The 12399-nt window shown below is 43.8% G+C and overlaps 1 protein-coding gene across 1 annotated transcript in view; it reads right to left on the bottom strand.

Annotated features, from left to right (window-relative positions):
- adarb2 (adenosine deaminase RNA specific B2 (inactive)) overlaps positions 1 to 7827 on the bottom strand; it is a 166106-nt gene extending 158279 nt beyond the window's left edge. Inside the window, exon 1 of the mRNA XM_076721448.1 lies at positions 7392 to 7827. Within this exon, the coding sequence (XP_076577563.1) occupies positions 7392 to 7494 (103 nt within the window). The 5' untranslated portion in view covers positions 7495 to 7827. The remainder of the gene's footprint in view (positions 1 to 7391) is intronic.
- Positions 7828 to 12399: the final 4572 nt, after the last annotated feature.

The raw sequence follows: 12399 nt of genomic DNA, 5'->3' as shown, positions 1-12399 counted from the left end.
CAGCTGCCTTCCATCAACAGCTCAGATTTTGTGAAATATGAAGTTAAAGCCCACACTGAACAATTCCCTTTTTGTTTGAAGCTGGCGTGAAAAAGGAGATTCTTCTTTCACTTTTGGACCAAATCAAGGATGTAATTTCAACTGAGGATGGGAGGACGTGTCCCTCTCACTGTTACACTTTCAGTTTGATCTTCATACTCCAATAAAAAAAAAAAAAAAGAAACTAGTCCAGCTGTCAAAATCCAAATGCATTATGAGCACTTAGCTTTACCAGCAGCTTCGAGGACTGTTTGGCTGACTTTTTCTGCCCCGCGTTCCAACTCCCAGGCTGCATGCGCGGTGCCCTGCCTCCTCAGTGGATTGGTTGTTGGGACTTTTGCAGCCTGAGATGAAGACTGCAGACGCTGCTCAGGGCTGAGAAAAGCTTTGCATGTGTTTCCCATAAAGGAATCAATCCACAATACATATTTTACAGTTGATTTTTCTCTAAAAAAAGAATTGAACATGAAAGGAAAGGTGGCGGTAAAGATTCAAATACATTATCTATCATCAGGGATGAGGAAACCGAACATGGTTTTCCATAGGGTCAGTGGACTCCTCACTTCATTATGTCAGGGGAAAATGGGTTTTGGCTGAGTCGCTGTCTATGCAGACATACAAGCAACAAGAAGGCAAAATCAAAATAATAGTTCGTAACTGTCAATGATGAAAAAGGTTACACTCGGATAGAAAGATCACATAACAGTTTACCTTCCTGCTAAAGCTGCCGCGATGCGTTCACTGAACGCTTGACATGAGATGTAATACAAAGTTCTACATTATGAGAGCTGAGGTTCAAACAGCAGCGAAAGGGCTGCGCTCTGACGTGACTTTGTTCCTCCACATCCAACGCCACCTCAAAATCTCTTGACAGTCGCTACTAGGCAGCTCCACTCCCTCTTTTTACGCCGTCGACTCTCTCATGTTGTGTTGTCTAGTGGACTGCAGACACACAAACACTGACAGGGAGCGATAATGCTGCTGACTTGCTGTGCTGCATCTCTGTTTATGAGGACTGACAGTTTGCTGCGAACGGCAGCACACCAGCTCGTACTGTACACACACAGGGAAAACACACACACACACACAGCAGACAAATCTACGCTAATACAGACCACACATGCACGCAAGCAAATTAACAGAGAGAGAGACGCATCATCTGATTCGCTCTGCAGCACAATTCCCATCACAGCAAGTCGTACATTAGCGCTGCTAAACTATGCTGCCGCATAACAGTTCTCAAACGTCTCCCAAAGAGTAGTTATTGTTTTTAAAGCTGTTGTGGACAGACTGATGGGGCGCAACACATGACTAACTAAGTTAAATGTCTATGTTTTGTTGTCATGGCAACAAGTGCAACAAGTTGCTTCTGATGTGAGTAATACGCTTATCTCTTCAACTGTGGGAGTCATCAAACAGCAGACTAATTAACTTAAGTGTCACCTTCTGAATTTTTTAAGTCTGCATCTGTGCTTTTGATACTTGTGATTCATTTTCTCCACAACCTGACTGAGGCACCTCTCAGCGTCGGATGCGTGCGTTATTGAGACGATTTGGCACGGAATTTGTTTTCTGCGCCTGAACTTTAAGTACAATTTCTCACTGCCGAGCTCCAAAAAGCCAAGAGGGACTATTACGAGATAATTACTAATTATGCTAATGTGCTAAAGTTGTGCTATTCCTTTTCCTTGGTCATTTTATCAGCTGTCCTCAAGAGACCACAGTCAGTAGTAATAACCTTTTTTTTCTCTCAGCTAAACACTCAGTCAGTTAGAGGACGCCGTGTCCTAAACCGCCGACTCCGCCGCCGCTACTCTTAATCAGGAAGTGGCTGTAAATTCACAAAGCCATGCATGCGCACACAGAGGAGCGCCGCGCCGTTTCCATCGGCACTGACCTTCATTAACCTCATAAATGCCAGCGGTGTTTTTGTCGCAGCTCTTAATGCGGTTATCAGCACAAACACAAACAAATGTGACAGAAGTGTTTCAGGGCTAAAACTAGAGCTTTGCATCTGTGAAATACATCTCTTTCTCCCTCCCTCGACTCACAGGCTGTGTGACATTGGGCTGTCCCAACATGGAAAACCAGCACCAGTGACTACAGTAACACACACACGCACACACACACACACACACACACACGCAGCCTCCTGTGGTGTGAATAAACCCACATTAGGATACCGGTGGCATTGACAATTTGCAAGATGTGCGTTTATTTAAGTCCTCTTCCTGTCTGCGTCTTGCTGCACTAGGATTTATTTACAAATGGATTCTGAATGTAAATCTAGGCCATTGCAGAATATATAATGTACTGTTGCAATGCATGTGTACAGGTACTGTTACACCGGTGTTGCACCAAGCCCACAAAAACATAACTGATCAGGTCAGATTAAAAGTAGTCTCGCCTGACACGGATCAGCCTCTTCCTCTCTGCAGCTCACACATTTTCATCTGAACTGCACGGCAGAACAACTGCACCCCACCACAGAGCCCACATACACTATTTGGACTGTTTATACCATTGCAGCTTGAGTGTAACCAGTCGAACTGTTTTTCAAAGAGAGCTGGGTGCAGTATTATCTGCCACTGAGCAGATCCCCGACTACTTTTTACTTCCTTTTATTATTCACAGATAGCTTTTTATTGATGCTATCAGTCAGCCTCTATCAGACGCCATGTGGAAATTGTGCTACATATAAAAGAGACCTATTTTCACAAATTGTGTTCATTTTTTTTTTCTTTGTAATTCTGTTGTTGCTCAAAAACCCTGCAACTGCAATTTTGCTCTCACTTTTAGGAAGATGAGAAAATGGTATTAAAGCCGCATAAAAAGGGACTTTAAAGTAACTTCATTACAATTACAAAGTCAGCTTAAAAGGTGTATCGCGAATGACAAATTCAGCAACATTTGGAAAATGTAAGAGGTTTAAAATTTGTACCAGCCGACAAAGAAACCTGCAAGAGACCAAATTATCACTTAAAAACCCTTTTTCTGGGGAGGTGGCGGGGAGGGGCCTTCCTGGTAGTCTAGCAGCCTATGATTGATACCATGCAACCATAATGTACCCAGTTCCATTCTGGATGAAAGCCTTCCTTGCATGCCAATCCCACCCTTTACCCACTAACATATGAATACTAAAATACACTATCCTACGATGAGGAGTTACAAATGAAACGGAAATCAAGACGTTTGCAAGGCAAAGACAAACTTTACATTTCATGCTCCTGTAAAGGCCGAAAAAAGAAAAACTGACACAATCATGACTGTATATCGTGAAACTGAAGCAAAGCTGCTGTTGCTCATTACAATATATGACATTTTGGAGATGCAAGGTTGTCATCCAGCAGCGAGAGTTTCGTGTCAGGCGCAGCAGCCGTTAATTCAAAATAACTGGATGCAGAAACATACCTGTCTGGTTGAGCCAGCACAAACTTTGGATTTGTCAAAAACATCGAAATCCTAATGGAGGTTCTGTGTTCCCCGGCCTCCGCTCTCCACCCTGACCTCTGCCCTCGCCTTGACACAGCCTGTATCGCTGTCATCAGCCTTAAGAGGGACGCCGGCGACACTGCGCAGTCAGTTTCCTCTCACTCTTCCCTCCTCTGCTGAGCTGCGCGTCAGACAGCCGGAGCAGCCCTCAGAGAGCGTCGAGCAGGCGATGACCATCATCCCCTGCCCTGCACCGCCGCCCCCCAGCTCCTCCTGCCTCTGCCTCAACTTTCATCACCATCCCGACAATCCACGCTCGACCCCTCCGCCTGCCGCCACCTCGCGAGGGACGACAGCGTAAACAGTAATTGCTACATAAATTATGCTACACTCTGTGTTTTTCACATTTCCCCCTCGGCGCTCTTGATGATACGCTGATATACTGTATGCTGAGAGTACAGGGTGATAAGTGTGGTTGTAAAAAATAATGTTGGCCTATAAATCTCTGCTGTGCTTATTTTTATTCCCAAAAAAAAAAACACAATGTGGATAAAAGACAAGGAATATGTTGCACGTATGCCACAGTTTAAGGCAGGAGAGAGGAAAAAAAAAAAAAAAGGGCATGTTATGCTGATGATTGTCAGGTTTGCTTTTACAGACAGCAGCTATATCCACAGCTCCAAAAGGCTTTTATTTGTGACACTGACATTCCACAGGGACATAACTTTAAATCACAAGACGGGGATTAATTAAGAGACGGACACACAGCATGTCCATGAATCCTTCCAGGAGCAGCGACAGCGGTCAAACACTGCGCCTGAGGGAGGGCAAGCAAATGCAGAGCGAGGTGTACGTCCGCACAGCGCCGAGCTGACAGGACCACCGTAACCTGAACAATACGGGGAGGCAGCGGCTGGCAAAGTGCGAGGGAAGAGCAGCAGAGAGCGAAAAACGCCGGCCACAAATTTAGGAAAGTGTGTGATTTCTGCGAATGCTCTGAGCAGAGACGAGCCTGGGTGACGAGAAACATGAGTAAAAATAAATCTCTCATCTTTAATCTTCATTCTGCACTTATTTGTTTTTGCACTCTGCAGCCGCCCAAAAAAACGAACAATTGCAAAAGATGAGTTTTGGTGGGAAAGAAATTAATAATAGTCGAGGGGGTGGGGGTGGGGGGGGGATCTGCTTGCAACCTTTTGAATACACACACACAGTTTTTAGTCAGTCCGTGCACAAATAATATGTAGCCTTTTCTGAGGATTAACACCCAAATGCCATGCAATAATCCCTCTGTGACTTTTTGCCTTAAGGTCTAGAAATTAATTGTGTGGAATCTCAAGATGATGATCAGCTGGCATTTGAGCTGAGGGATGATGATGGGAAAAAAAAAAAAAGCACTCAATCCGGCTTTTGCGTCATTCGTGGTCAAGTTTGAATCAGGGAAAAAAAATCTTTTGGTCATAAACAGCGAAACATTTACAAATTCTGGATTCCTGGGAGCTCCTCGAGTCTTTCCTCGGCCACACACCCCGAAAAAAGACAGAAAAAGAAAAGAGAGGGAAACATTCAAGCAGGAAAGTAGAGCTCTGACTGAATGTTTCAGCTGCTGGAGCACAGTGATCCCACCTCCTGCAGCTCTGGAGGAGTCAGCGGCCATCAGCACTTCCCAAAGACACAGTTCATTTACACCCGGTCCCTGAACTGGCCCCTAATGTCCCGTGTTATCAGAATGAATCAGCAGCGCTGATAAATTAGCCGTTCGGAAACACGCTGCGAAGGCCTGTCAGCTAATGTGCGCGCGTTTGTGTGCTACTCATATGCAATGCTTAATGTTGTGGAACCAATTCTGTCGTTTCCATTATGTAAATACATTTGCCTCAGCACTATATTTTATGTATTGTCTCTCTTGTCTCAATTACTTGGGCTATTAAAAATCAAGAGGTTATGGAAATGAGGTGCAGTTGTCTGTTTGTAGTTTGATGACAAGTGCAAAGTGTTTATGAAAGCTCGTTATGCATTCAATTGCAGTCGGATACGTCAACACGCTCCGAGCGTTCATCCATATTCCACAATGCAATGGGGTGGCACGTCAGTTTCTCCAAGCATAAACAACACTAACAGTAGTGTTATCATCTGTTATATGTATGAATAAATAAAAATAAATGTGTCACTGCTATTTTATTTAGATCTTCTCTGCTTTCTTATGGAGGAGGCACAAAATGTGAAAGCGGGGGGAAAAAAAACAAACATATTTCTGTGAGTGTTTGTGGCCTCTGCCAGAGCAAGTAAGTGTTTGATGCTCGAGTTTGGGTAACTTACTGCTAATTAGTGAAAATACCTCTGGAAATAATCAGGAAAACTAAATCAGGGAGAATCTTTGAAGAGGCAGTTAAGCTTTTGAGCATCGACGCTTTCACTGACATATGGAAATAACTCCTCTCTTAGGCTTTTGTTAAATGTCATTTTCCCATTTTGTCACTGTGAGGCACAATATGAAATAAGTTAAAATTACTCAGCAACCACTGATGAATTTTAACGGTGAACAACACTGTGGTAAATTGTGACCATTTTGAAACAGACAAAAAAAAAAAACAAAAAAAAAAAACACAGAATGCCAAAGTGAGAGGTGGTGAGATGGAAATGTGCGATCAGTCAAAGTGCTGTCGTTTTTTTTTTTGTTTTTTTTTTTTCCAGTAAAAGCATAAATGGCATTAATGTGCAGCTGTTGTTGGCAGAGAAAGTGTACATCTCCTTGCAGTTTGCAGGGCATAAAACCACGCTGGGGATTTGTTTACCATGAGCTCCGGCCAGCATCCATTTCAGTACCGCGCCACAGAAAATGTTGCATTGTTATTATGTTTCAGTCACACAAAATCTGCAATTTCCATGTTCATTCCAGATGTAATTAACTGTCCTACAGCATGTCTTAGAGGTTTCACACACCGACTTGACACTCATTTATTCATTAGGGACACACTATGCAGTAGTGTCACAGATTTTAATTAAGGAACACACACAAATAAAAACAGCGGCATGAAATTAAATATTATTCTAAAGGAATAAACAACTAATGGCATTTCCCCTCTCTGTTTCTCTCCCTGTTGAGGGCTCAGAACTGTTTCTCAAACTTTAGACTTTTCAGTGTTGAGTACAGTTGAATTATGCACAGCAGAGCACTGAAGTTCACGCCTCTAATGAGGCAAAAAATAGTTTTCTACAAAGAAGAAATTCTTAGGAATAAGTCTGGTGAATTGGAAGCTGTTGGTATGCTGCAGGAGGCTGAGAGCAGGGACATTTAAGTGTTTTGTTTACAAAAACAAAAAGAATACTGCAGTTTTATTACAGTGCCGCATGGCTTAGGCTGTAGCCCATTAGTTTAAATATGAAGTCACTAAAAGAAGCTGCGCCTGCTCTAGATGATGGAAGAAATCTGTTGTCTTCTGAGGAAGTTAAACGGGGTTCGGAGGCAGCGTCGAATCCTTTACGGATGCATAAAAAAAAAAAAAAAATCTAATGTAAAATACGAAAAACAAGCCGCTTTTCTTTATAAACCTTCGCTCAAACTTCTATTGACGCAAATCGGTCGTTTGATTTTTCTCACAGTCCTCGTCGACGTTAGAGGCGATGGAGGCGTTTTAAGGACAAAAGACGCAGCAGCAACTAAAGTTTCCCAGGCAAAGACAATGCGTCACTTCAGGCCGACGGCGCATCTCAAGAGAAATCATTTGCTCGTGTTGCTTGTTTCACAGTGTCAAGCCGCGAAGTGAAGCCGCCGCGGAGCGTAACCGCACGCGAGGCTGGAGCGGCGCGGGTCGACCGGGCTGCCGCGCGCTCCGATGCCCCGCAAAGGTGCGCACGACCTCTGCTCGCGCTACGAAGAGAACACACGCAAAAGGGAAAGAAGTGCTGTAAAGTTGTACCTTTTCTCTTCGATCGCCTCCGCCTTCTCCTCTTCAGCTTGCATTTGACCTGGCCGCTCTGAGCCCCCGACGCGCGGCTGTTGTTTCCAAGTACGGATGCCATCGGCGCAGCCTTTGGAGCGGAGCGCAGGAATAACTTGGACTCGGCGGCTCGACTCTCCTTTGTACTTGTCTCGCTTCAGCCTCCGTTGCTCTCTGATAACGCAGCGTCCTCGGGTTTGACGTAGTCTCGGACTATATTTTCAGCTCGCCCTCTTTTTTTATCCCTCCAAACCAGGGGGGAGCGCGTCTTGCTGTTCCTGTATCACCTCTGAAACTCCAGCTCGCCTCCAGCTCACGGAGAGCCTGTTTGCAGCGCAGCGTGGCAGCTCTCAGCGGCGCTGATACCGGCGCTGTCTCCTCCGCGCCTCTCCGCCAGTTTTCCGCGCCTCTGCAGAAATTTGGGCATCAGCCACTTTGAATTCAATCATGCAGGACGCCTATCTATTTGCTGCCGAGCTTTCTAATTAGGGTCCAATCGTGGCTGTCTGGGAGGTGTGACATCACCAGCGACACCCACCAACTCACACCCCTTATTCACCCGCTGCTTTTTTAAACGTTTCTTACGTTTGGACTCATTCCTCGCACTTTTTCCTTCACTTTTTTTTCCCCCCACACTGCAGGGGGAGTCTGTTCTCGACCGCTCTCCACGCAGGGTGGGGTCAAGGGTCAGCCCGGTAGATACTCTTGCTCAAGAGCACTTCAGGAGGTCGAATGCTTTGCGATGCAAATGTGGTTATCCCTGCTGCAAACTCACCACCAACTTGAGGCTAAAAGAACAGGGTCGCACGTTGTTTTGGACACTAAAACATAAATTCTCCACTCTGCGCAGAGTCCTCTGTTACATCCATCCTCCTCTTTCTCCTTGTTTGCCTGCTGAGATTTGGGATTTCTAATTTTCTTGCAGGATTATGGATTCGAAATAATGCAGCAAAATAAAGTCCTCAAAGGGAGATTACTCTAAGATGCATAATGTTCAATAAGCACACGCTCAATAACTTCGCTAAAAGAAATCCATCTTTCATGTGCTGTTTGAGACACATTCTGCTCCCCGGCTTTCTAATCTCACCAGCGTCCTAATGACAAAATAATATGTCCTCTTTTATTTTGAAAATCCTGTTTGGAGGTTGCAGGTGACCTTCAGCGCAGTAGGCACAATTCCTACTGACAGTGTGTTGCAGCCACAAAGTTTGAAGATTGTGACATTTTGGCATTTTTGTGTGAAAGTGCAGTGTCGAGGCTTTCAGAAAGCATTTGTGGCTTTCCTAGCTGGAGGTTATTGTTTTATTCCCCCAGCCTCGACTGCGGAAGGTCAGGTGTGGGTTGGGAGGAGGCGCCTATACGTTCAAGGCCAGTGCAGTAAAAAAAAAAAAAAAACAGGAAAAAAAAAGAAATGCAGGTTAGAGCCTCTGCAAAAACACCGGTTTGTTTAACTTTAAATGTGTGTTTTTGCATTACCAGCTACTGAACAAAGGCAATAATGACATCTAAAATAAATGACATAAATTGGTCGTCTATTGGTGTAAATGCTGTTATTCTCCCTAAAAACATCTATTGCACCCTCACCAGCTTTCAGCCATTTTAATGTTAAAGGGAAAAAAAAAAAAACAATGCATTTGCAGAAAAACCAGATGTCAGATTGAAAAGTCACTTTGAGGCTCTGTTGTCGGGCGGAAACATTTCCTCCCGGCCCGAGGGGCAGAGAGAGGGAGAGAGAGGGTGAGGGGCTGAGCGCCAGGCTGCAGCCTGCCCTCAGGAAGCCCACAAATATCCATGTAAATTGCAGTTTAAGAGAAATCAATACAAGTGACAAGTTGCCAATGCCACTATCTGGGGCAGTAATGAAGGTGTGCTGGCAGGGGGGCTGGAGCGTACATAGATAACAGCAAACAGGCTGGGTGGGCCGGTACAGGTCAGAGGTGTGGGCCTGCAACACATACACGAACACACACACACACACACAGACACACAGAGCAAGGTCAGTCGCTGTCGGATGGATGCAAAGTGTCAGTGGAGCTTAGAACTAACCGGAGATATCTCTACTATGACCACTCATATACCTCCATGTTACATCTGCCATGGCTCTTCACTTTCGGGCCGTGCATCGTATATGACCAGTGGAGGAGATGTGAGTTAGACGTGTAAAAAAAACAATTTGGGGGTTCGTGTAAAGAGTGGTTCCTAAAAAAAAAGACATGTGCTTCATTAAAACAGGGAAAATGTTGATTGGATTTTCAAAGGTCTTCAAATAGCTTGTTTTGTCAGACCAAAACTCATGTTTCATTTACAATGATTAAAAAACAGAGAAAAGCAGAAAATCCTCTCATGTGGAAGGAGTTTGCTGTTGTTTGACATTTCTTCAGTTGAAAAGTGCCTCAAAAGATTACCAGCGATCACAGATTAGTTCACTGTCAGTCGACTGATATCGATCCAGAGGACAGCCGATTCCAATAATATGAATCAAATAAAAAAACACTTTTTGTAAATATAACTCAGTAGCATCTTTTTTTTTTTTCGGACGCTCCTCCCTCACAACTGTTCAAAACCCGAAGTCTCAGTCGCAATCCCAGATGACCCTGATGACATCACCGGGGTCGTCTGGGATCAGGGTCGTTTTGTCAAACTGCTCCAGAGCCACAGAAGACATTAAGCTGTTTTCACAAGCTGAGCACCTGCTCGTGTGTAAAACCAGCAGTGTCCCTTTAAGACTGATTCCTTTCTTGCATAGTCCTCTGCACATCTGTCTAAATATAGGAGAGGTAGTCACAGCATGTCTATTCCAAAGAGCATGTGATCAAAGACTTGTACTGTAACAGGTATTGGTGCACATTGGTTTGTCCCAGTTTTATATGATTTGAGCTGTTTTTTTTTTACTTTCATTTTCATCTTTACTGTACTGCATTTGCTCACAACTGGGCGACGTGTCACTGTCTACTTACTTTGTCTTTGTTTGTTTGCTGTTCTTGTGTCCATAAACACACCTACAAAGATGCACTTCCCTAGCTTTCATTTCGGAAAACATCCCGAGAGCATCGCTCCTGTCGCCGCTGAGTGTATGTGTTAATCCAGGAGCTGGCCGTGGACTAATACTGTCTGTGTCTTAGAGAATGCTGACGTCATGTGACTTGAAAATGATCTGTGAAATAAACACACCATGAGCTGCGGCACATGTTCTCTGTGTCTGTGTTTACAGACTGGAATCATTTAGCCAAACACTTGGCGTTAGTTTGATGTCATATCTATGGATTAAAGAGTTCGATTTAAATTGAGATTACGGCAAACACGTGGCAACGGCTCCTCTTTTTTCCATCATCAAATCAGACACCTGCAATCTAAGATAAGGAGGCCAATCAGCACGCTGTTCAGACACGTTCATTTTCTGCACACTTTTGATTTTCTTTTTTTGTGTGTGTGTGTGTGTGTGTGTCTTACATTTGATGGAATGTGGCTTTCTAGAAATTAAGAAATTGCTGGTCTGCATGCCTCTCACAGCGCTTTTCATTTGCCAACTTTGATCGTTTTTTTTGGGCTGTTTTCATTGTTAGAAAAATGAATGTAACGCTCTCACTGTCTCCATGGTAATACATCTGTTGCTCTTTAATCAAAATAATGTAATTAACAGTTATTTTTATTACTAATGGTTGAGAAAGAGCATGTGTCACCCTTCAGCTGGGATTTAGCCTTGGGACATCTTTTGAGGAGACTGAAATGAAAGCTGCCCTGCCCCTTGAGAACATGAGTCAGGCTGTATTAGACATATTTGTAGTTTTGTCAGTGACACCTATTGTATTTTATTAGCTCTACTCAAGCTATTGTTCTGTGCTTTGCAGTGCTTTACCTACAAGATGTCTCATTTTGCTTCAAAGACTCTCACTTTCAAACTGCTTTAATGTAAAAAAAAAAAAAACAAAAAGGTTCAATTACCCAAAATATTCTCCTGTAGACTCAGACAAATCAAAGTTCTCTGTACTTGACAGAAATGTTGCATGCACGCTGTGCAGGTAATGAGCATATGAGCAGATATAAATATGCTGTCAGGTGGGAATGTAATATGTTTCTCCCCCTTATGCTGCGAAATGTTACACACTCAAACTAAAAGTGGGATTTTTGGGACAATGGATTGTGCTGCGGGAGGATGTCTGTCACTGCTGCTAGCTTGTTAGCTCATAGTAGATAGTAACAGACAAGTGTCCACCCATCCAATGTCTGTCTGAGTCCAAGTCACATTATTGCAATTATTCATATCATTAGGAATTATTGTTAAATTTGGCTGGGAGCGCTCAAAAAATGTGATGTGATCTGCACACTGTAGGCCAGTAGTAACGGTGCAGGGTGTAGGATTCAGTGGCATCGAGCGCTAAGGTTGCAGATTGCAATCAACTGAATACCCATCAGCTCACCCTCCCCTACGGTGGCCGCTAAGAATGTGAAAAACGCCAAAGGTCCTCTCTGGAGCCAGTGTTTTTGGTCCGTTCTGGGTTACTGTAGGAACATGGCTCAACGTTACAGACTGAGTGGAAGAGGACCCGCTCTCTCTGTACATATAAAGAGGTCATTACGATGTAAGAAAAACACAACCATTGTAATTTTCAGGTGACTGCAATAATGAAAACACAATTAAGCATATTATATGACACACACACACACACACACACACACACACACACACACAGTAAGCACAGGGACATCCTTTGTCAGGTTTTGAATTGGTGACGGGGGCGTGTTCAAGCTAGAACAGGATGTGAAGTTGCTCTTTAACACTGATGACTAATCATGACTAACTAAGCAGCATTTTTAAAGAAAAAAAAAAAACATCCATCCTTAGGCATGATTTATCGAGCGTTTAACAACACATTGGCGCTTCAGAGTATGTGACATCATGTTTTTCCAGCTGAGCCCCACCTGCTGCTGCTCTAACTTTGGCAGAAACAAAGTGTGTTCATACATTAGCCCATTATTCATAGCAAGA

This window comes from Chaetodon auriga, chromosome 21 (genome assembly GCF_051107435.1).
Source record: "Chaetodon auriga isolate fChaAug3 chromosome 21, fChaAug3.hap1, whole genome shotgun sequence".
NCBI classification, from domain to species: domain Eukaryota; kingdom Metazoa; phylum Chordata; class Actinopteri; order Chaetodontiformes; family Chaetodontidae; genus Chaetodon; species Chaetodon auriga.
This window is presented reverse-complemented; position numbering and strand designations above follow the sequence as displayed.